This window comes from Caretta caretta, chromosome 1, assembly GCF_965140235.1.
Source record: "Caretta caretta isolate rCarCar2 chromosome 1, rCarCar1.hap1, whole genome shotgun sequence".
Classification (NCBI taxonomy): domain Eukaryota; kingdom Metazoa; phylum Chordata; order Testudines; family Cheloniidae; genus Caretta; species Caretta caretta.
The window spans coordinates 31,800,376-31,827,223 of NC_134206.1; the positions used below are offsets into that span (position 1 = coordinate 31,800,376).

A 26,848-nucleotide genomic window follows, 5' to 3' on the forward strand; every position below is an offset into this window, starting at 1 on the left:
CCGATGCAAATGGGTGTCAAGTATTAAGTCACTGCATACATTATCTTGATGTCAGTGTTAGGACAGTAGATTAATTTCTAGATGTTCAGGTTATAGAAGACACATCGGCTGCATCTCTGACCACGCACGTCTTAGAGTTAAATGCTTGTAAATTGAACCCCAAGGAGATGGCTGCTTGTGCATTTGATAGAGCTGCAAACTTCTCCAGAAGACATAGTGGAGTACAAGCTTTGCTCGGAGAAAAGTGTAACTCTAAACTCTCCTATGCACACTGCAGAGGCCATCTACTCCAACTAGCACTAGTACAAGCTGCAGAATCTTCAAAAGGCATTTAAAAAGCTATAAATTTAATGTCTTCACTATGCTCTTTTTTCAGCAAGAGTTCAAAAGGACTGAACATCTTGGAAAATATAGAAGATACACTGGAACTGAAGTTCAAATTAGTCCAACCTGAGAAAACCCACTGGCTTTCTCATGAGTGATCCTTGGCTGTTGTCTTAAAATTACTGCAACCATTATTATTGGCTTTGGAAAGTATCTACAAAGATGGGTTGGATCTAATTAGTGAGGCTGGTGGACTACTTTTGCTACTACATTCAGAGAAGACAATCGCCATTCTCTCTTCTAAGTCTACTGTTGAAACCACTTGGGTCATTAAACAATGCCATCCAGGCATCTGCTACAACAGTAGTAGATCCTTGTCCAGCAGTGGACAAAGCTTGGATCAATCAGAGAGATCCATTGAAAATGTACTGGAAGAAGCAAAGTCTTCAGTTCAGAAGTTGACTAATTAAATTGACTCCTTGAATGAAAAGGACAAAAAGTGTTTGTTAAATCAGATGAAAAGGTAAAGTACACAGACTTGATTCTTATATCTCGACAACAGCAACTTCTGGATTCTTTCAACCTCTATGTAGCTTTTACAGATGTCTGTTTTATAAAACACTGACAGTTGAGTGGAGTGAGGCACTACCTGCAATGGGGCTGCCATGTGATCAGAACAGAGAATTTGAACACAGAGTGGAATATCATAAAATAAATGAAGATTTGTCGTCAACTTCTTTATTATCATTAGTGGTTCGACCCAATTTTTGTACTATGTTTTCTGGGATGAAAGAAGTAGGAATTCATCTCTTTCTAGTCCCAGTCACAACACCTACAGTTGAGCATTCTTTTTCCTCATTGAATAGAATTTTGTGTTCTGAAAGAATTCGCCTTCTGCATGATGACGAGCATATTATGAAGGACTGGAAGTACCAGACACATGAGAAGCCACCAAAAATGAATGCACTGCATTCGAGAAGTTCAGTAACAAAGTTTGTGCAAAAATATAACAAGAAACCAAGAAGGATGTAGATAGTGTTTCATAGTAGGCTTGAGTAGCCCACTTTAATTTGTGTGATGATTTAAAAACATGAGTTAAATCTAATAAAATGGTTGCAAAACATTTTTCAGTTTTTACTGTCGTGCTTTACAGCTCACCTTCACCCTAACAGTCTCACCCCTCATCGGTACACAAACACACACATTTTTGAACACCCCGCCCACCCTAATTTCAATGCTTGGGGAAAACACTGGGTTATTAAAAATCCACATTATTGGTCCAGAAAGCTCCTCAGACAGCTCTTTTTAATGTTCTTATCTTAAGTTATCTGGATGTGATAATTCTAAAATGTTTCAGTTTAGTAGCTTCTGTTTAACATCCTCCAGAGATACTAGTGGAATGTAAAAACAGAGTTCATCATCACCATATCTATAATCTCTTTTTTCTGCACAAATACAGAACAGATTTTTTTCTTGAACACTTCTGGTTTTTTTCACCATTATTATTCCTAATATAATTTTTAAAAAAAACTCCTTATTGTCTTTAATTCTGCTGGCCATAGATTTATTATTCTTTCCTTTTGATTCCCTTATCAATTTTCTACAATTCCTAACTTCTGATTTCAGTTCATTACTATCAACTTCTCCTTTCTTCCATTTGTCATATAGTGTATCTGCCTTCAATTCCCCTGTAAACCATGTTTTATTTTATTTAACTAGTACAGCCTTCTTCCTCAGTTGTGGGATTATGGGGTTTCATCATCTAGTGAGATGTTCTTAAATGATTTCAGTTTTCACTCACATTTTTCTGATTAAATTCTTCCTCCCAGCTGATTTGGCTCATAATTGTTTTCAGTTTTGTGATATTGGCTCTATTAAAGCACTTATTACTGGTATGGACTTTATTCTGTTTACACATTATGAAAGTGATCAAGTAATGATCACTTGTACCTAAGATACCATTAATTTTTAATTGTGTGATCAGTTTATCTTTACTGTACTAATAAAGAATTCCTCTATGTTGGCTGTAACACTTTCTGAGTAAGGAAATTGCCATCTATAATATTTTAGAAATTGCAAGGATGTTTTAATACTGGCAGCATGAGACTTCCAGCATGTCACTCAAATTGAAATCCCACATGATAATGCAGTTTTTTCCCCTACACATTATTAAATAGGTGCATAAGGACGTGACCATCCTATCCCCTATTATGTTTTGGTGGTCGGTAACAGACATCAACTAATACCTCATTTTGTGTTTTATCTGTTACGATATTGATCCATTAACATGCAAGATCACTTTCTTCTGAGTTGTCAGTGAAACAGGTAATGCTATTTTTGACAGCGTGCCACTCCCCCCTCCCCTTGTGTCCACTCTATCTTTCCTTAATAGGTTATAACCATGAATTAACATTCCACTAGTGTGAATCATACCAGCAGGTTTCAGTAACACCAACTAGATTGAATTTATGCTTGTAAGCGAGCAATTGCAGTTCCCCCCATTTGCTACTCAAGTTCCACCCTTGTTGTATAAGCAATTCAGGAGTTTCTTCTCCATGTCTTTTGGTTCCTTGATTAATTTTGTTCACAACATATCGATTTTGAGCTGACTGAATGCCAGTAGTGTGCTGTCATTGTATGCAAATCATGCATTGCATGCCCCCCAGACCAGCTGTGCCCACAAGACAGTTCTGTCCAGCCTGTAAATGAACAAACAAAATGGTGTCCTATGTACAGTGTGACTGTGCATGCACCATACATGTGAGGTCACACTGCATGGAGGATTCAGTTTTCCATGCAAACGTACAGTTGCATGCCTGACTAAACATATCATGGCACACCACTGCTGAGTCCTCATGGTGGCCAGCTTTCACCTCCCCTTCCCCCCCCCCAAAAAGAAGCTAGATAATTTCTCCTTTAAGAACATTTGTAATTATGGATGTTCAAATAATAGGTGTATAATAGGTGTAATCAAATATTTTGCTACATGGCATAAACTGATCCTCTGCATGGATTGTGAAACATATACCTCTTCTTCTGCTCATCATACACACCCTTTGCAGCATTGCATAATCAGGTGCGATTTCAGAGGACATTTCATTTTTTCCCTGGAACAGCAGTTTTTCGCCATAGCCAGGATTCCAAAATAATTATATAATTTGGTACAGCAAATCTTCTGTTCCCACTTAAGTTTTTTCTAAAGCAAGTAGTAAATGTACTGGTAAGTAATGCCCCTTAGAATAAAAGTATTGTTGTTAAATTTTCCTAGTCATCATATTTTCACCTGCTTATTTGCTCTATCTCTTTGAAATGCTTAGGGCTCTGAAACACACTTAAACTATGTGAATAACCCCATTTACTTCTACGGTGCAACTCACATGTTCAAAGCTACTGAGGTGCATAAGTATTTGCATGATCAGGCTCTTCTGTTGTCACTTGGCAGACACCCAGATTCAAATCTAACCTTGTAACTTTGCTTCCTTGCAGGACTAAGACACTGATTTAATTATGTGATCAAGCTATAAAATTATAGAAGTGTAGGACTAGAGAGGATCTTGAGAGGTCATCTAATCCAGCCCCTGTACTCAAGGCAGAACTATGTAATAACTAGGCTATTTCTTACAGGTGTTTGTCTAACCTGTTCTTAAAAACCTCCAATGACTGGCTTTCCACAACCTCTCTAGGCAATTTGTTCCATTGCTTAACTACTGTGACAGTTAAGAAGTTTTTCCTAGTGTCCAACCTAAACCTCCCTTGCTGCAATGTAAGCCCATTGTTTCCTGTCCTATCCTCAGAAGTACAACATTTTATATACTTGAACTGTTATCAGGTCCCCTCTCAGTCTTCTCTTCTTCAGACTAAACAAACCCTGTTTTTTCAATCTTCTCTCACAGTCATGTTTTCTCGACCTTTAATAATTTTTGTTGCTTTCCTCTGGACTTTCTCCAATTTGTTCACATCTTTCCTTTTCATCACTCAGAGGTTCATGTTTTACAGGAAGATGCCATCTTCCCAAAAATGCAGAATGGTCTAAAGGCTTAGGCCAGGGTCTGACAGCCAGAATTCCTTGTCCTATCGTTGCAGCTGTCACTTATTTGCTGTTTATTATTGGGTAATTTTTTTAAACATCTGTTTTTTATAAGTGTCTGTTTTCCAGAGGATTACTAGGAATGCTGTGAACATTAGTCAATGTATCACTGTAAAACTTTCCTCCGTCATCAGAATATATGCATGAATTGTTCCCAGTGGTGCTGGCTTCCGTTGCACCATTCGCTCTCTCTTAGCTGGTCACCTGTGCTCCAGTAGCATCCATTCACAAGACAGCTGGCAGCGGTTAGGGTGCAGTCTGTGGCCATTGATGTGGAATCAATCTGTGTGCCCTTGGTGGTAGTAGACAACTGCTTGCTGTGCCATTGTAATAGACGACTGCTATGTCTACATCTGCTTGCTACGCCATTGTAGCGTGCCAGACTTTTGTCCACCATAGAAACTGTTGAGCTCTTCACTATCGAACCAATCGCTGGGAGCATGGGTCAATGAGTGTCAGGGTGTGTACCGCACACTGGTAGGCCTGTTCAGTATGCCTCTGGGGCCCCATCCTGCTCCAAGATCCCTTGAAGAATTTGCCTGGGCATGTAAGGAGCCAGTTACCCGTTGGTACCACTCAGGAGGTACTGCAAGGGTCTTGCCAGTGGATAGGCTATATACCAGCAGGAGGACATATTAACTCAGTTTCATTTGCATTGCTGGCTGGTGGCCACTGATGATAGAATCACTATGTTGATCACTGTCACTACATGCTCCATGTAGGTCTGTGTCACTAACCATGCGGTAGCACCAATCAAGACCATGCTGGAAAGCAATAGTCAACAATGGGGTTACCCACTGAGATCAACTGCCGATGGATTTTTGAGGCACAGAGGCTGAGGCGTAAATAGTGGCAGACTGAGCAGGCACAGATTGTAATCCCCTTCTCAGCACTGAGATACTTACGCACTTCCTGCAGAAAGGACTGCCATTCACAGATCGTTCTCTTTCGCCACAGCCTTACTCACGGAACATAAGTCGATGTCATTTCCACTCATGAAGGACAAAACCCCCTGCCTTCCCACCCAGTGCCGACCCCTCCCCCGAGCACATCCCATCCCCGCTCCTCCTCGTGCCTCCTGCATGCCATGAAACAGCTGATTACAGCGAGCGGGTGGGGTTGGGAGGGAGGAGGAGGAGTTGACTGACGGGGCACCTGGAAGATGGGAAGCGCTGGGAGTGAGGGGGGAGCTGATAGGAAGATTGCCTGTGGTGCTAAGCACTCACTAATTTTTTTCCGTGGGTGCTTCAGCCCTGGAGCACCCACAGAGTCAGCGCCTATTGTGCCCTCACTCTGTACCCTCAATCTGTTTGACTTCATTGGGACGGTGTGTAGGTGCAGGATTGTGTGCTAGCAAATCTCATTGTATCAGAACTGCCACCCTTAACAGATCACAAATTATAAGATGGACCACCAAAAATCCAGAGATTACCACCCCCTCCCAAACCAAGATGTCAATTTTAGAAGATATTGTGCGTGTTTTGTTTCTTCTGATTTTTGAATTCCCCCTGCCCTTCCCCAGGGTTTGTGTGAGACAATTAGTGTTGCCTGCTCTCCCAATTTTATTGGGAAAGTTGATTTTGGGCCCACCTGCAGGAGCTTTCTGCCCCACCCCTAGCAGTTCAGTACCGCTCAGTTCAGCTCCCCTCAGCCTCTGCTTCTCATGGGGTTCTTCACCCTGTCCTTTCCCAGTGGTGGGAGCTACAGCAGGGAGCTAATTTAGATGGACCACATGGGGCACAGGTGCTAACATAACCCAGTCACTATTCAATGTTAAACAGTTTAAACAAAATTCAGGTGTTGGTAAACAGAGACCTGAGCCTGCTTAGTACCATGGCTAACACATCATAAAAAATCCTTTCATTAATATCCAAAAAAGAAGGGAAAACAGTTACAGCAGTCTCTTAGATGGTATCAAAGATAACTGTTTTTTTGCGGGGAAAAGAGAATACATTAGTTGAAATGAGCTGGAGCTGTAGTTATTGCTGTTGCTGTTAAAGTCCGATTCTGTTTGTTAGGAAAACAAGGCAAACACACACAAAAGGGGGAGAGGAAAGAACAGCAAAGATAGAAGCTGCATTTTCTGTCTCTGATGCTGACTTTCACTTTCCCCTTCACTGCTGGAAAAACACAGGCACATCACACTATCTTATTAGCCACTCAGACCTGGCAAACTCACCCTGGCATCAGGCTGTTTTGGGCATTGATTTAGCTAACGAATGTAGTATTGGTAACAAAATAGAATCATAGAATCATAGAATATAAGGGTTGGAAGGGACCCCAGAAGGTCATCTAGTCCAACCCCCTGCTTGAAGCAGGACCAAATCCCAGTTAAATCATCCCAGCCAGGGCTTTGTCAAGCCTGACCTTAAAAACCTCTAAGGAAGGAGATTCTACCACCTCCCTAGGTAATGCATTCCAGTGTTTCACCACCCTCTTAGTGAAAAAGTTTTTCCTAATATCCAATCTAAACCTCCCCCACTGCAACTTGAGTTGCAAAATACTCCATAGTTAAATGCTACATTTTTTTCTTTTCTTCCCACTATCCCAAGGTATTGCAAATACACTTGAACACTCGGCCCACCACACCACCAAGTCTGAAGATTTGGATAAGATAGCACCTGGAGTTGAAACCATGGCTTGATTTTTATAAACCACCCTTCCTTTTTGCTAAACTCCAGTCTCATCAATTTCTTATTCTAGTAGTGTATCTCGGCATGCTGCTGAATTGCAAGAAACAACTGAAGGTCACTTTTATTAGTATTTTTAGCTTGCTTAAAGGATGGATTACCTAGTGAATCTTTTGATTGTTAGAAAAAGCTGGTGCTGACTTAGGCCGTTAGTACAGGATATTAAATAACTTGTATAATATAAATGACACCAATAGCTTATTGTTTATTGAAGAAATATAGAAGCATGGCCTGATCTGAAAAACTCCTGTACATAAATTCCATTGAAGCCATGTGTCTATATATGACTTTAAAACAAACAAGCTGAAGTAACTATTTGCAGGATCAAACAGAGCCTTAAATTGTTTTGCAGCAGTGGGTTGACATAGACAATGGCATTAAGATACTATGCTACTGTAAGCACAGAGGGAAAAAAACCTGAAAGAAATGGAAATTGGGGATTGTCAATTGCACCTACTCTGGCTTGTTTGCTTCACACATTGCTGAGCTAGTTTTAATCTTGTGTTCGTAGAAATACAAGTATCTGAAGTTATATCTTTTATTTTTTAGATTTTCCACATTAAACTAGCAATAAGCTTTTGATTCATTTCAACATATGTAAACACATCTTTATTAAAAAAAAAGATTGAAAGGATAACTACAGTAGAACCTCAGAGTTAGGAACACCTTGGGAATGGAGGTTGTTCATAACTCTGAAATGTTCGTTACTCTGAACAAAACATTCTGGTGGTTCTTTCAAAAGTTTTCAACTGAACGTTGACTTAATGCAGCTTTGAAACTTTACAAATTTCTGAAGAAAAACACTGTGCTTTTTCTTAATTTTTTTAGTAGCTTACGTTTAGCACAGTATTATGCTGTATTTGCCCTTTTTTTTTTTTTTTTTTTTTGGTCTCTGCTGCTGCCTGATCGCGTACTTACAGTTCCAGATGAGGTCTGTGGATGACTAGTCAGTTCATAACTCTGAGGTTCTACTGAAGCTTTTGTTTGGCCTTTTCCTAATATGGAAAGAACTGAATAAACAAAAAGACACACAGATCTTAATAGAGTGCAATTTCTAGAGAGAATCAACTATATGACATCAACATTTGTCTGACAAAACGGTCAACCAGTGAACGATTCCTGTGATCCTCATCCTTTTTTCATACCCTAAGATTCCTTTTGGTATATTAGGACCCCTACTACCAGAATTCTTCTACTGTCTATCTCAAGGGTGGGCAAACTTTTTGGGCCGAGGGCCACATCTGGGTGGGGAAACTGTATGCAGGGCAGGGGGTTCGGGTGCGGAAAGGAGTTCAGGGTGTGGGAGGGGTTGCGGTGTGCAGGAAAGGGGCTCAGGGCAAGGGATGGGGGCAGAGGAGGGGTGCGGGGTGTATGGGGGACTCAGGGAAGGGGGGAGGGGTGCAGAGTGCAGGAAGGGGCTCAGGGCAGGGGAGCAGGAGGGGTGCGGACTGCGGGAGGGAGCTCAGGGCACGGGTTTGGGGTGCAGGAAGGGTGCGGGAGTGCAACAGGGGGCTCAGGGCAGGGAGTTAGGGTACAGGAGGGGTGTGGCAGGGAACTCAGGGAAGGGGGTTGGGGTCCAGGAGGGGTGCGGCTGGGGCTTAGGGCAGGGAGTTAGGGTGCAGGAGGGGTTCAGGCTGCAGCCTGGCGCCGCTTACCTAAAGCGGCTCCGGGGTGGCAGCGGCGCCCACCGGGACCAGGGCAAGCTCCCTGCCTGCCTGCCTGCCCAGGCCCCACGCCGTGCTGCTCCGGAAAGTGACCAGCACCATGTCCCTGCGCAGCTCCGGGGGGTAGACGGGACACAGGGCTCCATGTACTGCCCTTGCCACACCTCCAGGTACCTCCCCTGAAGCTCCCATTGGCCGCAGTTCCCCATTCCCGGCCAATGGGAGCTGTGGGGGGCGGTGCCTGGAGGCAAGGGCAACCCCCAGAGCCCTCTGGCCCCCCCCACCCCGGGGCCCAGGGACATGGTGCCGCCCACTTCTGAGAGCAGCGCGAGGCCTGCAGCACCACAGGGGGCAATCCCGTGGGCCAGATCCAAAGCCCTGATGGGCCAGATCCGGCCCGCGGGCCGTAATTTGCCCACCCCTGGTCTATCTGCATAACCCTCCCATTTAGAAATATAGAAAGTCATGATGCCCAGGTTGTGTAACCCCGCACCCATTAAAGTCGTCCTAAATTATTAATGGATTTACAATAAAGGGCAGTGACACAGCAGTTACCATATGGAATTTTAAAAGGGTAGTACCATTAAAATAGAATTAGAAGGTTGTTTCCCCATCAAATCATAATTTATCAACACTTGTCTCAATATTACCTCAGATTACCCACTGTTTTCCCTATATGTAGGACAGGAGGTGTTCGTGATAACAGTTGGCAAATGTTAATGTTATAGACTCAATGTTACATTAGGTCACTACTGGTGAAGTATAAGTGCTTTATTGAACTATGCATGGATCTGTCACTCTTCTTAAATTTAGATATTTGTTTTTAAAACTTGCCATCATACATCAGTGTTAAGTAAGGGGTTGGTAACGAGCACAGTGGTATTTTATTTCTTGATCCTGTAAAGGAAGTAAGTCACTGTTCTTCTTTCTTTTTCTGCTCTGTCTGGTCTCTCTTGTGCATTTGTCACCAGACTCCTCTGTTCCATATATATATAGTTCTGTGTAATCTTTGCTCTAAAATGCTGAGAGCTCTATAATAGTGAAGGCAAATTTGTATGGTTTACGTTCACTTGTTTACCTACGTCAGATGATCTGACAAATGTCCATTACTGAAAACCAGAAAAAAAATATTTTCAGTTTTTTTGTACAAGTGTCCACCTGTTTTAAAACCAGCTTCTATTGTGAGTTGAATCACTTAAACAGTGTTCATTAGGATTATGGACCAGCCCAAACTGTGCGGCTCCGTGTGCCTTAATTCACTTAGTGCAGTTCGCCAAAAGGGGATCCTGTGGCCAGAAAGGGGTGGGTTCCAAAAAGTGACCAAATTAGGCCATTTTTTTATGTCAACAGCAAGCAGAAATGCCTAAGTGAGGTGTTTTCTCAGGTGCACATACAAAGCTAGTCCTGGGGTAGCTTATTTTTAGTTTGGCAGCCTGCCCTGATAGGAGGGTGATAAGAAGCCAACTGCCAACATGTGTTTCTACAAATATATTAGGCTGACTTAAACAGCCGAATGCCAAATGCTTTCCCCAAGCTCCTCAGGTGATTTTGGACAAACCTGGGAGATGTTTTATTATGTGAACTGTAAACTGTAAAACCGAGATAGATGAACCCCTGCTCCTCTGTGTTTCATTGTGTGTAAAGGGAAAATGTGTATGTTTGCCCCCAAATCCTTAGACCAGTAATTGCAAATTAAATTACAGGCACTGTCCCAAATTCAGAGGTGAGTCTAAGAGAATTGGGAGGGAATCTAAATTGGTATAAATTACACTGTATTTTACTTCTACTACCCTGTATTACACTTGCTGAGACTTACATGATCAGACACATTATACTAATTTGAAATTTACACTCCTTCTACACACCACATCTAGATTTGGCCCATAGATTCAATGCATACCAATCTCTCTCAATTCAGTCATACTAATGCTTATATACTAATAGACCAAATTCACAGGTGACATGGGAGGAAATGTACATTTTAGATTTCAATATACACACAGGTGTGGCAGGACTCACCAGCTGGTGCTGTTACAAATAATTTTACAAGTTCTTTTCCTTAGTGTGAGAGTACTTTACATGCCCTGAAATAAAGGACATGTTGGTATTTATTTTGTGCTACAATCCACAGGCAACAACTTTCTGATTTCCTTGGGGGTGCTCGACCCCTGCTATGCCCCAGGCCCTGCCCCCAGTCCACCCCGTCCCCCAGACCCTACCCTGTTCCCCCTCTTCCCACCCTGCCACTTTCAACTCCCATTCCGCCCCAGCCCACCTCTTCTTGCCCCGTTCTGCCCCTCCCCCGAGCATGCCCTGCCCTCACCCCGCCTCTTCCTGCTCCTGCTCCTCTATCTTCCCCCCCCCAGCACCTCCTGCCCCCTTCTGAACAGCTGATCAGCAGTGGGTGGGAGGCACTGGAGGCGAAAGGGTGGAGCTGATCAGCAGGGCCCACCAGTGGGTGTTGAGCACCCACTATTCTTTTCCATGGGTGCTCCAGCCCCAAAGCACCCACCGAGTCGGTGCCTATGCTACAATCTCTTTGGGGGGAGCTGTTGAAAGCAGCCAGTTTGCTCTCTGAATTAATCTTTAACTAAAGTCAACTTTTGGGGAAGAATTGCTTCCTGGGAACTGTATATAGATGTGTATATGTAACTGTATATAGGTGTATAGAGTGTAAATAGAACAAGTTACACTAAGAAAATACCCAGAGTCCATGTCACTGATTTCTTATCCAATGGGAAGCTGACCTATAAAGTCGCAATATCTGCTGCTGCTCAGCAGAAGGGCAATGTTACATGACCTTTCCCCATGCTTTAAATTATTTATTATCCTTACAAACGAATGTAGTAGATCTCTAAGGAAACAATATTCAAGTACCGTTGTCTCTGAATTTACTGCTGTGGCATTTCCTTACCATATTTTAGTTTTTAAACCCACAGCATCTGGAGGCATTTGATGGTCAGTCTGTGGAAAAAACATATGCAATGCAGTGTGATATTATAACCTGAGTATATAAGAGCTCTGATAAGGTAACATTTACTAAGAGTTCTGAAACTCGGACTCCTTGTGTTTCTGCAGAAAGTGTGGATTACGGGCCGGTGTTTATACAAGAGCCGGATGATGTGATTTTTCCTACTGATTCTGAAGAGAAGAAAGTGTCTCTGAATTGCCAAGCACGAGGAAACCCTGCTCCTATTTACAGGTACAGTGAGTCCGTTGAGAATTTTTTGCAGCTTTCAGAATGAATGGTGCTCTCCTTCTGAACAGCAGCATGAGGCTGGGGAACAAAGTAATGGAAAGGCTTAGCGGCCCAAACATAATAGCCCTGTTCCTTGGCTCTGGGACCAGTAGGGACTCTAAGGAGGCAAGTGGAACAGGCAACTGGCAGGAGTTATAGCCCCACGCCCCCTTGCTTCCTAAGAGATTCCACCAGTAGGCACCTTTCACACTGGATGGTCCCCCAGCCTGGCTTTCTGTGAATGGGAAATGCAGGCCACAGTCTCTGCAAGTCCACGTGAGGATCTGAGTAGAGGCATCCATGGTTAGGTTGTCTGTCTGGATACAGGTGCAGGTGGTGGAGATAGGAGGAGCATTGGCACTGGTGATGGGGCACTTCCCAACCATAGCAATTATATTACAACTCCCTCACAAACTCCCTGTTCGCTAGCTCCCCTTGGTCGCTTAGCCTCTGTCTTTTAAGGCCTTCTCTCCTAGGTTAATCACACAGGGAGCGGTGATTCTCAAGGCTGATTGAGGCTGATCAAAGATAGTCAAGGATGATCCAGGGAACGAAGGCTCAAACAGTCTGCAGACACACAATCCCAACTGACCCAGTAACTGAAATAACTGAAAATAACTGAAATAATCTGAAAGAGAAAGAAAAACACAAACAGCCAAACAAACTCACTCACCCCAAAGTTAGTACTCGTACCTTGTTCGTTCAGCAGGGGGATCTCCTTCTCCCCCTCTCAAACTCTCCTGTCCACCTACTAGCTCCTCAAAGTATTAGTCTTAGTCCCTGAATCCTAGTCTCCTCTCCTAGACAATTTCAGTCTCCCTCCCACACCACAACCCAGATTCCTCATCCCAGTCAATGAGTTGTTGCCAGTTGTGCCCACACCACAACCCAGATTCCTCATCCCAGTCAATGAGTTGTTGCCTCTCCCACAAGTTCAGTTCTTGTGCCCTCTGCATTTGAATAAAGCAGCTTCTTTGTCTATGGCTCCTGGGCCCACCAAGGTGGGTCATTCAAAGCACAGGGGAGACAGACTCCCTGCTTTCAGTTCCATGGAATCATAGACTATCAGGGTTGGAAGGGACCTCGGGAGGTCATCTAGTCCAACCCCCTGCTCAGAGCAGGACCAATCCCCGACTAAATCATCCCAGCCAGGGCTTTGTCAAAATTAGCTGTTACCACTCAAGAAAGAGACCTTGGAGTCATTGTGGAGAGTTCTCTGAAAACATCTGCTCTATGTGAAGCGGCACTGTAAAATAGTTAACAGAATATTAGGAACCATTAGGAAAGGGATAGATAATACCTTGAATATTGCACACAGTTCTGGTTACCAATCCATGAGAGGACCTTCCCTTGTATCCCATGACACCTTACTTTGCTTAAGAGCTTTTGGGGAGGGACCTTGTCAAAGGCTTTCTGTATTTTTTCATATTTTCAAAACAATGTATGTTCCCCTACCCTGGTTCTCAGAAATGTCTAAACTGTTTTAGCTGAAAGTTTCAAAAAACAAAACAATCAGCTCAAACTGTTAAAGTTTGGCGAAGCTACAAACAATTGAAAACAGGATCTTTTCATGGGAAGTATCTGGTGACTTTAATAAAGACATTGGTATGAGCACTGCCTATAATAATCATCTTGACTCATTTACATCTTTTACATGGTTTCAGAAGTGTCCTTTTCCAGACAATTGCTGAACTAGTTTCTCCCATTTTCTCCCAAGATGGCTACGAAATGGAACTGAAATTGATATTGAAAGTGATTACCGCTACAGTTTGATAGAAGGAAGTTTTATCATCAACAATCCCAATGAAGCAAAGGATTCTGGGCAATATCAATGTTTAACCACCAATGTGTTTGGAAGTATTTTGAGCAGAGAGGCCACCCTTCAGTTTGCATGTGAGTAACAGTATTTTAACATGGATTCAACTATTACAATGCTTAATAAGCTTCTGTATTGTAATTTTTAAATGCCCTATTATCATGTACAGACTTTTATTATTCCATGCAAAATGGGAGGGTTAGAAATAAACTACCTTGTTTATGAGAGAGAGCTGTTACTTGTGTAACTTTTAAGAGACTGAGACTAGCCAGAGAACTCTTGTAAAAAAACACAATTGCTGTAAAATTTAATTTTCAGTTTCTACATTTTCCAGTGATATTTTTCATGTAATGCTAATTTTCTGATGACCACATAATTCATTTTATCATACAGAGCTTTGTGTGTACATTACCTAAATTCATTTTATCCATCACTATAGCTTTGTGTACGCACGCGCACACACACACACACATACACACACACAGTCAGCTATAAGAGACTGTGACAAAATGAATTATATTAATGTCAGAAAATTGGAATTAAATGAATGATCATGAAATAAATGAAAAAATCACTAGTGAATGTAAAAATGGAAAATTAAATGGTCCAGCATCTAAAATAATGTGTTGTCTGCAATTTATATATATATCAATATATAGTGACAAATCTATGCATAGATATAGATAGATAGATCTTTGTCATTGCATGTGTGCGTATTTATATCTATAAAAGATATAAAGAGAGAAATCCATTTCGTGACTCAGAGTAATATTCTGTAGATTGTTAAGAAAATATTCTTGTTTAAAAATTGGGCTTTCTCATGAGCCACTAGTTGCCACTGAGGAAATGCACATTTTTTCACAGATTCAGGTATCCTCCCTCCAGCAGTGGCTTATCCTTGTTGCTTCTCGGGAAGGCAAACATCCATTCTGAGACACATCAAGTCATATTATGTAAGGATTTAGTAAGAGAGCGGGATGTAGTAAGAGTAAGAGCTGGGCAAATAACTGGTATTTTTATTTGCTGGCACTTCTGGAAAACAAAAAATAAAAAAAATCAGTTCAATCCAAACCAAGTCTGAAAATTGTGAAAAATTTCAGTATATCTAAAAAAATCACTTTCAGGCATTTTCAAAAATAGATGCATGAAACAAGAAGCAGCAATGGCAAGCAGCAGCAGCTCCCTTACAATGTTTAGCCCAACGGTTACTGCACTTACCTAGGGTGTGAGAGACCTGGGTGCAATTCTCCCCTCTGCCTAACGGGAAGAAGGAATTTTAACTTGCATCTAACCGCATGGTTATATGATATTCTGGTGTAGGCAGTCTCAAAAGTCCCTGTGGCTGCAGCTGCACCACTTCATATGAATAATTAAATAAGCATTAGAACAGAACCTGAGTTCTCCTCCCCCCAGTTTGATGCCCTAATCTCCAGTCTATAGTCATTGGACCAGGAAAAGAAAGTGAGAATGAGAATGACAATTCATTGTCATTCACAGTCACTCATAATGACACTGGATAGTCATCGGGCCAGGGAAAGAGCATGGGAATGACTCTATAGGCTGGTGATTAGGGCACTCACCTAGGAGGTGGGAGACCCAAGTTCAAGTGCTTACTCCACTGACTAATTAAACAAAATGGAATAGCTTCAACAGGAGAGAATGAGAGAGAGCTGTCCCAGAATATCCTATAACCCAGTGACTGGGCTACTTTCCTACAATGTAGAAGCCCTGAGTTCAAATCCCTTCTCCTTAGGCAGAGGGGGGGATTAAGCCTAGGTCTCCACATCCCAAGATGGTGCCTTAACCACTGAGCTAAAGATATAAGAGAGGCAGCCATAGCATGAGCACTGGCTTCTCCCCCTTCAGCTGTTTAGTGAATGGCTTCTAAGTCCCAAAAATATGGGAGGGGGGGATTGTTAGCCAAAACCATTAAGTGAATTCATGTCAAATTTATGAATTGTTTCAGTTCCACCAAAACTCTGTTTTTCAGTGAATAAACTCTTTGTCTAAAATTTTTTCCCGGACCCAGTAGATCCCAATTTCCCAGCTCCTACTGGCCCTGAAACATGAGGTGTTAAATTAGTTAAATTGCATGGCTGCAGTTGTTTTTACTAATTTCCTTAATAAAGTGGTGGAACTGTGTCTCTGTGCGAGGGTAGGGAAATATATATTTTACAGGCAGATTTCCACCAATTGTGCCACTGTTAAAATTCTATACTGAAATGTATAAGACTACAAAGGTACAAAATATATTCTCCATATTACAGAAAGGTGTACTTACACTTAAAATGTTATAGTGATCTCATCAGTCATTTCTAGAACTCAGTCCTGAGTTCAGCACTGAGAAAATCCTGCTGGGTCTCACCTTGTATGTAACAAAGCTATTGTAAAATGATTTTTTGGCTATGGAACATTATGACTGGTAAATGTGGGTTGTTTCAGGGCATTGAAACACGGTGTTTTGAGTCTCCATCACAAAAATGACTAAAATGTAGGTCAGCTGACCCTAACTGCAACAAGAGAAGCTACTCAGGGGATGGGGCCAGAGTTACAAAAGGCAGTGTGGAATTTTAGTGTCTGACGGTTGCAACATACTCAGGATCCAATATACCTTTGTAAGGCTACAGTAAAGTAAAATTTGTTCTCTTTTGACTAATTCTGACAGAATTATTCACCATCTCCACTTGGAACATATGAGGAGGGTTTTGTATTTGAAATTTTTGATCAGCATTCACATTTGCACTTGCAGACGTGGAAGTTGTTAGCATATGGCTACTTGTAGGCGTTTTCTACCCATTATTTTAAACGGTTAGCTCTGGAGTGGCAGTAGAGCTTGCTACAGGGTAAGTTAATAGTAGAATGCTGGCTGACGAGGCCAGAGGTGAAGGTGGGCAAGGCTGCAAATCTCATAGGAGGGAAGGAGGATGTTGGTAGCAAATAGAGCACCATGAAAGAAGATGCAGAGTGGTGAAGGAAACAAAAAGAATGTAAAGTAACCAAACTGAAGTGTGCTGGTGAGGGCTGGAGGGGCAGCAGGAGAGGAGAGGAGAGAGAAGAAAAGAACAGAATTTCCACTTGCACCAATGTAAAATGTTAATCTTTTAATAGTTTGGGAGCAACTCTGAAGCAAACAGCAATTCCAGTTATGATGTGCCGTCTAATCTCTTATCCTCTCTCCTGCTCTATCCTCCTTCAGATCTAACCACTCCCTCTACATCAGTTTCCCATTTTTGCTTGTGTTTCCTTACAGGCCATCCCCGACAACTAGAACTTGATTCCTGTCTTGGTGACCATGCTTCTGCCTTCTCTTTATATAAGCATACCACTTCCATGAGGCCCATCAACCTTAATCCCCTCAACAGTGACATGTTGGTTTTGTTCATAAGAAAAATAGCAAACCATCCTCCCTCCCACCCAGAACAAAGACAATAATCTCTCCTAGTTTATAATTATGTGTGTGTCTACTTGTGTCTATTTGTTTACTTGGACTGTAGTATCTTTGAGGGCAGGACCTATAACTTCCCTTTGTACAGTACCAAGCACACTGTTGCACTCAATAAATAATGGCTATTAGTCTTAAATATATCTTAATTCACACAGAGTTCTTCACTCTTTGAAGTATGTGTCTGGAATAGAATCATAGAAGTGTAGGACTGGAAGGGACTTCAACAGATCATCTAGTCCAGTCCCTGAACTCAAGGCAGGATTAATACTTCTGTCACATTTCTAATTCTTAATACTTCTTTCACATTTCTAATATAGTCCAGGCTGACAACTATTCTCCCATAATGCAGTGATTTTTTAATAATATGTAGCAATTCACTATATAAAATGGTGTCACTATGCTGTATTATGCTGATAAGAGCTTTGAATTGATAATGTGACATCTCCAACTTCTCACACATCCTGCTGAGTTTAGAATCTGAAAGCTCATAGCAATCTATCAAAAGTTTAGATTCTGTGCGTCAGTTAGAAATTTGTGTCAGTAAATCAAAAAGAAAATGAATCAAGAATAAAGTCATTCCATGCTGTTTCCGGCTTCAAAACATCTTTATATGCCAACCTTGCTAAATTGATAGTTCATATCTAAATCAGAACACACTGCTTTCCAGGGTATTCAGCTGATTTAGATCTGAATATAGTCTTCCTTGCAGCAGTAGTTTAAAAGTTAGAATAATTTCATCATGGGCTGTTGGGGGAATTGCAATATATAGTAGTAGTAATGTTAGTGCCCAGTAATATTAGTGCCCAGTAATGTAGTTCCACTATAGCTAACGATGATAATCAGCAGTTGCCATTAGGAAACCTGAATTCCAGGGGTTATAACTTGTAATGTGCGTCATAGATGCTTTTTTGTGCTCTTTACACTGCAGTATAAAGAATGTCGTTAGTATTTAAAACAAAATGTTGCAGATAGTTAATCCCTAATGCCTTAAAAAAATCCTCTACAGCATAATCAGAGCCTTTATGAAACAATTTCATGGGCTTTACATATGTAGATATCCTGAGTAAAATATCTGTATCTCAGGGCTATACGTAATGCCCATTTCCCTTGCATTTAAATGCATTAACTTGTTGGTTACATCGTTGGGATATAATGCAATTTGGTTTTATGTACGATAGTGTCATTCGTTCACAAGGGATTCCAAAGCACTCTACTGGTAATGAAGGGTCAATATTGAAAGACTGGATTAATATAATCTTTAGGAAAGTTATGATTTAATTGGATCCAATTTTGACTGTTGGTATTATAGTCCATCAAGCAAAAAAGATCCCAGTTATTTAAAGATAACTTGATTTACAGCAGGCTATCATCTTCAGAGCAGTTTAATAATACTGAGCCAGGCTGTACATCTTTAAAAAAATATCTCCCCTGTGGCAGTATAAATATCCTAGAGAGCACCAGTGCCAAAACAAACCCTTGGAAATACCACATATGGCCACAGTTCAGAATGATCAACTGGGCCTTTAAGGAAGGATCCAGAACAATTTCAATATAGTCCTATCACTCCCAACCAGCTTCAGCCCAGTTACCAGTTACCTAGGTTACCAGTGCCTGATCATCACGACTCAAAGATCTTACCACCTCCGTAAACTTATCTTATCTTTTGATACAAGTATATTGTTCAAGATTCTAACAAAGACACTCTCAATACTATGGCTGTGCCTAAAACTGGAAGCCATGATGCAGGCCATTGCTGTGTGTGAATGTTCACGTTGTTAAACTGAAATTTAGTTTTCTAAGATCTTGTCTAAACATACGATTGTAGCCAAAGATCAGTTTGAAGTTTACAAACTCAGTCTAGCTGAGGTAGGTTTCTATGGAAAGAGGATTCATTAGAGATGGGATCACTTTTCATAGTTATGTTTGATAAGACTGGCAGCAAAGTATTCAAAAAGTATTTTGGCAAGATAGGACCTAGCCTGTAGTTAATGAGTCAAAGCCCAGCAATTTGACCATAATGATCTAAAAGCTGGTCTAAAACCACCATGACATACCAAGACGTTTGAGCCAATGAGCTCTGGAGTTTGCATAGTGGCATTCACTTCCTCTTGTTTCCCCCAAACCGTGTGTTCTAGAAACCTAGAAATCAATCACACCTTACAGGGAGATTTACAGAAATAAGGTCATGTAATTGCTTGAGGTGCACGGTCTGCATCATTTTGGCAATTAATTAACTTTTTTGCAGCTTGTAGCTAACTAGACTTGCTCTTTCAATTCAGTAGAACAATGGTGCATAGCTCCAAAAAAGCAGCATAGACAGTTTAAAGGAGTCCTTCAAGCAGCAGTGCAGAAAAAAGCACATGCTGTAGCATACACATGAAAAACATCGAGAAAGCTAACAAAACTGAAGGGTTCATATGTTACAATAGCCTCCAACTATGGACAACCAAGTTATGCACAAAGTTGCTGCGGTCATTGTTATGCGGTTCAACTCCAATGCAACATTACAAGCACCATGATGTCACCTCCCTGTGCATACATAATTAAACCACAGTCCTCTCCGAAACCAAAAATTGGACTCTGAAAAACTTAGTTGGTATCTTCAAAGTTGGAGTACTTGAGAAGTGTGTGTTGCACAGCTAAAATTAATGAAATTAGCTGGACTGAATGTGGCTAGCTCAATGCAAAAATCATCCTTGGCCTGGCACAGCTTTACAATTTCTTAATTCAGTGGAGTTAGTCCAAATTTCCATGAGTGGAACAGGCTATGATTTGAACCTGTGTTTTTCAGTGTGGAGAAACATCTTGTGTGCCAAAGGAGGACACAAGGCCTCTGCTTTCAGAAAACCCTGGCAGTCTGCTACTGTGGCAGATGTTGTGAGCACAAACCTAAACTTTGGTGACCAGCTAGTAGTTGTAATGAAGTATTTTTTTTCTATAGAATCCCTTTGGGAGAAGGAACTTACTTAATAATAGTCTGTAAAAGTTTTATGATATAACTTTATGTAGTATAAATCTATTCCAGTAGAGCAGAATTTACAATACTAATCTGATTCCCTTGACTTCTACTGGCTTATGTGGATGCAAATGCATAACCTAATTGAGGATTTACAAATAAAAGGTTAACAATAATTCTGAACACAGAGCTTTGTTTGCCTGTCTGCTCTTGTTATTGCTACATCAATTCAAATGTAAGTTATCTTTGATGTTACTAGAACTGGTTGTGAAACTGACAAAATGCAAAGAGTGTTTCCAAATGAGTGAATTCTAGCCACTCTTAATGCAAAGCAACCACCTGTCCTTGCCCAGGCTTTGGAATGGGATACTGTAGCTTTGCTTATAACAAAAGATATACTTTTGCTGACTTTGCCACCCATAAAATCAGAGGCAGATTAAGATTTCTGGGGGTCCTGGGCCAAAGCAAGTGGGAGGTCCCTCCCCACCCCTTCCGCCTAGGATGACCAGATAGCAAGTATAAAAAATCGAGACAGGAGGTGGGGGGTAATAGGTACCTATATAAGAAAAAGCCTCCAAAATTGGGACTGTCCCTATAAAATTGGGACATCTGGTCACCCTACTTCTGCCTGTGGCCCTGCCCCCATTCTGCCCCTTCCACCTGCGACCTCGCCCACAGTCCCACCCCTTTCTGTCCCTTCCTCAGGCCTTCCCCTGTTCCACCCAGGGTCCCCCCCATTCCATCACCCCACTGCAGCCCCACAACCCCTTTTTCTCCTTTTTGCCCCACCCTACCCCACTGTGACCCCAGGATTGGAGAAGCTCTGTCCCCACGCCATGGCCCCAGGGCTGCAGCAGGAAGTGAGAGCTCCCCCAGCCCTAAGGCCATTGCAGGTAGTGAGAGCTCCTCCAGTTCCAGGGCCACAGTGGGAGTCCAGGTGCTGGGGCGTCCCCTGCCACCCCCTGCACTTCTGCGGAGGACCAGGGTCGGGGCACTTCCGCCCTGCTCACCTGGAGCTTCTGCCGGAGAATGGATCGGGCGTGGGGAGTTCTACTGCCACCCCACAACTTCTGCCAGGGATGGGTGGTGGGCACGGGCAGGGGAGGGGGCTTTTCACCTGGAGGCTTCTACTGGGGATGGGGTCAGGTCGGGGACCACTGGGAGGGGTCTTTCCCCATCCTACAGCTTCTGCCAGGGATGGGTGGTGGGCCCTGGGGGTTGGGGGGCTTACCCTGCTGCCCCGTGGCTTCCATTGGGGATGGGGTTGGGTCAGAGACTGCCGGGAGGGGTGTTTGCCCATCCCACAGTTTCTTCTAGGGTCAGGGGCTGCTGGGGAGTGGGGGTGCGTCCCCCATCCTGCAGCTGCTGCCACAGAGTGGGGTCCCAGGATGCTGGGGGAGGCTTCCCCCACCCAGTGCTGCTGCACAGAGTGGGGTTGGGCCCGGCGGATTTTTTCCGGGGGCCCCCCAATTGACCTGGGCCCCTGGGCATGGGCCCCATCTGCCCAGTGGCTAATGTGCCACTGCATAGAATTTATCTTCACTGTAAGGCCATAAAACAAAATTTCCTTTTTTCTTCGTAAATTATTCAGTTTTTTGCAGGCCTATCTTATCTGCAGTATTTAAAACTTCGTCCCCCCCAAAAAAGGGCGAGGGGAGGCCGTCTTAGAAATTCTTAAGTCAACTCTTAATTGCAACTTTACTCTGCTGATTGTCACTGCCTTTTTTGTATTTCTCTTCTAAAAAAACCCACTATTTTCTCATTTAGACTACAGAAAAATATTGATTAGCGATAATTCGTACTTCCTTTTTCAACTGATGAGCTAACAGTGCTGTCTGCTGATATTCAGAATAAGAAGTCAACAGTGACACACATAAAAAAATCAATAATTTATTGGTAGACAGCCTGCTTACTGCATATTCCATCATAGTATACTTGTGACAGTTCATCAGAGAGTTCACCGTCTCCTAAGAACTGAGTTTAATGAGCCACACTTTCTTTTTTCGCAAAAAGAAAAGGAGGACTTGCGGCACCTTAGAGACTAACAAATTTATTCGAGCATAAGCTTTCGTGAGCTACAGCTCACTTCAGCTGTAGCTCACTTCAGCTGTAGCTCACGAAAGCTTATGCTCAAATAAATTTTTTAGTCTCTTAGGTGCCACAAGTCCTCCTTTTCTTTTTGTGAATACAGACTAACACGGCTACTACTCTGAAACCTGTCATTTTCTTTTTTGCCATGGAAACACGAAGCTTTGGACATCTGATTGGATTTATCCTATTATTTCTTAACAGAAATTATTTTTAAAGTGTTGATTTTATTACATCCACCTAGATATGAAAAAAACCCTGCTATGTTGAGTTAATTCCAAGCTTAACAACATAGTAAAATGATTAGTCGCATTACAATCCAGATGTTCCCTTCTAAACAACACCAACCTGCACAGTATTATTATAAAATATTATAATAAGATTTAGCTACATGAGCATAAGCTGAAGTGAGGAAAGAAGCCAGAAAGCAATTGGTCAAACTTTACTTTTGAGAAACTTCCCTGATGATCCTGTAATACACCCTGAGTTTTTCTCTGAAATCTACATCTACAGCAGCATTAGACATGTTACTTACAGTTAATAAGAACTAGAGATATAATAGAAATTTACAACATGGAACACATAAATATTTTTTCCACTTTTAGTCTATATTTTAAAAGATACATGCTTAGGATGCACCAGTGAAACAAGTCCACGGGGCACAAGCAGGTAGTTGCACAGTTAATTATTTGTTTCTATGTGCAAATATATTCTATTTGTGCAATTTTGGCTTGATCCTGCAAAATACTGAGCATTCTGATTCAGATCCAGAAAAGCACTTAATTAAAAAAACATAATTAATCCCCCTGAATTTGATGGGATGATCAACATTAATGTTAAGCATGTGCTTAGGTGCTTTGTTGGATTGGGGTGAGAATGCTCAGCAGTTTGTAGAACTGAGGCTTTTTTTCTTTACTTGTAAGTGTGCAAATTCTGTGGGCACAACTTTAGTGCCTGTATTTGAAAATGTTTCCCCTTTTTATCATGGTAACCAGCAGAGAATGTCCCAACCTGTCCATATGGATTTCTTACCATACCATTATTATGTCAGAAACATAATAGGATCGATTAACCCCCCTCTCCGCCCCTCATTTTTTGACCATTTCTTTTCTTTGTAAGGAAAATAAATGTATAACTTGGAAGGACAAATGTCCTACATTAGCAATGGTGGCTTTCCTTCTTATTAACTTCATTCTCCTGCCTTCTAGCACCAAGCAGTGAGGCCCAACAAACAGAGCCTCTCCAAAGGTAGACCCTTCATTGTGTTGGGAAAGAGAGAGAGTGTGTGTGTGTGTGTATGTACGCGCGCACGCCATCTATAGATCCATTTGGGCTTTGAAGGTGTAATTCCATACTCGAGTAATTATGCAGTTCGTAAAGGTTTTTAATAGGTTACTACTATGTGAAAAATGGATAGTATTTTTTTAAAAGGAGCACATGAAAATGTGTGCTAAACATATCTGCTCATTAATTTTGCTTTTAGACTGAGTCCATTCCTAACCATTCCTGAGTCTGTATTTTTGTTTATTTCAATTGTATATCTTTGGAGCAGACACCTAAAATAATAATATTTGAGCTAAGGGCTAGATTGTGTTGTTAGGCACAGCCCTCGCTAACCAGTGACACACAGGGGCACAGTGCTCCAGGCAAAATACCAGGATGCATTGTGCTTCAGAGACATCCCTAAGGCAGAATTCCAGTGTTCCTTTCTTTCCCCAGGAGGGAAAGCAGATTAATTTGCAACATCCTTTTCTGGTGTGTGATACATTTCCCCTGGTGTGTCCAGCTGACTGTTTTATGGTAATGGTTTAACAGAGCCATGGCTTTACCTAATCCTGTCCTATTTGCTCCTGGTGGGAGCATTTCAGGTACAGCTGAGACCCAGTACCCAAGGAGCTGCAAAGCAACTCCACAAGGAAGGGTGCCCATCCTCACTCTCCTGCACATCTGTATCAGGACAAGGGACAATATAGTCTTCAGAAAATACAGCAGAATTAAGATAGGGTCTGTGAATTATGAGCATAAATACAGAGTTAAAATAGTTAAGGTAGATATCAGATTCTGCTGGTTTAGGTTACTAGCCAAATACTTTGGTGTGGTTTTTGGATGCAATTTAGTGAGCCTAATGGCTCATTTATTACTTCATTGAAGTTACACTGTACATAGGGATAACTTCAACCTTATTGATCTTTGTGCAGCAGATACTGAAAAAATTCAAACAGAAATGTAGTGTATCAGTCCTATCAAGTTCATTTGTTGCTACATGTTTTTTGATCCCAACAAACCATTGTCAGCAACTTTGCTTTAGCACTGCTCAATCTTCTGACAACAGGAAAAGGAGTACTTGTGGCACCTTAGAGACTAACCAATTTATTTGAGCATAAGCTTTCGTGAGCTACAGCTCACTTCATCGGATGCATACTATGGAAAGTACAGAAGACAGCATATTTTTAACAGTACAATTGATACTTTCTGTTCTGTAAAAGCACTAATAGCAAGCAGCTATTTAACGCAGACACAAGCAGCTAGCAGTTATTTAGGGCAGACACAGTTTGATGGGCAGACACAATTTGAATCTTAATTTCAGCAGTCATATCCACTTGCTTCTCACTTTTGCATCTTGTGTTTTTAGTGTGAGACTGGCAGGAATTCTACCTAATCTGCCCATAATCTGCTGTAACTATTTTTTCTATTGCACCTAGAACCGTGGCATTTAAGTACGGATGACAACATTTTAGGTAGCACTAATGGAGGATATTTTCAAAGGCTCTAAGAGGAGTTCAGTGTAAAGATCCACTGAGTCTTAACGGAGTTGGGTGTCTACCTGCCTTTGAAAATCATCCCCATATTGTTTAGAGGAAATGCCTTTATGTGATACCAAACATTAGTTTTAACTATTTCTTCTTATTTAATCTTTTGGTCCCTTTTTATTATTTTCTTACTCTCTTTTTAGTCATAGTCTTCCCTCTGGGAGAGATGCTGTTAATGAGAGAAGCCTATAATCCAAACACGTGTCTTGCATTTGATCTGAACATGATCGCATTCTGGTTCTGTTTGATTTCTTCTGGCAAAGAATTTCTCAGTCAGAATTCTCCTCCTAACAGCATGGTGGCCCCAGTGCTTGAGTGCCTGACTCTGAGCAACTCCAGGTGAAGTGCTCCTATGGAGCACAGCTTTTGTGGTGGGTTGTGGATGGTGAGTTGGTTTACAGGAGACTCAGGTCTAAACCCATTGGGGGTGATGATGATTAGGACAAGTTCTCAAATTCTCTCACATAGAAGTGCATTCCTGTGGACGTTGCAGCTTCCAGTTCCTCAGCCTACTCTAAAACCTTCCCAGGCAGTTCTAATTTGACCCCAGTTAACAAGATACCATCCCACTGGAGTAACACTTTTGCTGCTGGTTCATGTTCTGTTCTCGCCAGACCCAGTTGCTTGCTCTTTAGCCAAGTGTCATTTCACAATGAGAGATACTATCACACCTCTCTTTGAAATGTCCTCTTTCTTTAGGTCTGATCCTGTACACGCTCACTTGTATAAAACCAGTAGAAGGCTGGTCGTACTATGCTCAGTGGTAAGATTGTGCCACATCACGACATTAATGGGCTTTCTGAGGTCTGTTCACAAAGATCTAGGTAAGACTAACTGCTGATTCAAAAGGAACTATATTTCAAAATAACATGGCACTCTTTTGGCATTAAATACATCCACTTGGAAGCCTCTTCATCAAATTATCATAGAATCATAGAATATCAGGGTTGGAAGGGACCTCAGGAGGTCATCTAGTCCAACCCCCTGCTCAAAGCAGGACCAATCCCCAATTTTTGCCCCAGATCCCTAAATGGCCCCCTCAAGGATTGAACTCACAAGCCTGGGTTTAGCAGGCCAATGCTCAAACCACTGAGCTATCCCTCCCCCCCCAGGATATCATTTATGCCATAAAATGATAATGAGGGGGTACTTATGCTATAGTTATTGACCCAAATGGTAACTTTTTTAATTTGTAAAAATATTAAAAGATCAAAAGTAATATTTGGCATAAATCACAGAAACAAATAATAAACTTATCCCTTTGTCCTTCAAACAAAAATAAACTCCCAACAAAAATTCCCATCTCCATATTCTGATGCCATACCTCCTGAGTACTGGTGGGGTGGGCAGTGGATCTGATCTTTACCAAGTATTTAATAGCACTTATGTCATGAATTACTAAGATTTCACTAGTTTTTGCAAAGTATGCCACAGAACATTTACTAATGTACAGTGGCATATTGTAAACAATTAAAGCTAAATTACATTTGCCAAAATAAATTAACAAAGGTATGTTCTGTGATTTTTTCTTCCTATGCCTCTTATTTAACTATTAATTCACAAAATTAAGATATGCTCAGCAGGTCTCCCTGATCTTAGTGGAAATTAATGAGATTTGGCACTGATGATAGGGGCCCTAGAGGAACCTAACACTAGGCAGATTCCATTGTAAATAATAGTCAATATTAATTTGTTTTCTCAGTATTATAGAAGGATATGCTTTTGAAATA

At 41.7% G+C, this 26,848-nt stretch overlaps 1 protein-coding gene and 1 long non-coding RNA gene across 6 annotated transcripts in view; one reads left to right on the forward strand and one right to left on the reverse strand.

The window, feature by feature from the left end:
• LOC142071597 (uncharacterized) overlaps positions 1-8,897 on the reverse strand; it is a 29,311-nt gene extending 20,414 nt beyond the window's left edge. Inside the window, exons 1-2 of the long non-coding RNA XR_012667729.1 lie at positions 8,757-8,897; positions 8,020-8,111 (exon numbers count right to left, since the gene is read on the reverse strand). This is a non-coding gene — a long non-coding RNA (uncharacterized LOC142071597). The remainder of the gene's footprint in view (positions 1-8,019; positions 8,112-8,756) is intronic.
• Positions 1-26,848, forward strand: part of CNTN5 (contactin 5) — a 982,104-nt gene that overhangs the window by 647,877 nt on the left and 307,379 nt on the right. For all 5 annotated transcript variants that reach the window (XM_048843558.2, XM_075126897.1, XM_048843549.2 and 2 more), the window contains 2 exons: positions 11,844-11,967; positions 13,721-13,896. In XM_048843558.2, the coding sequence (XP_048699515.2) occupies positions 11,844-11,967; positions 13,721-13,896 (300 nt within the window). The remainder of the gene's footprint in view (positions 1-11,843; positions 11,968-13,720; positions 13,897-26,848) is intronic.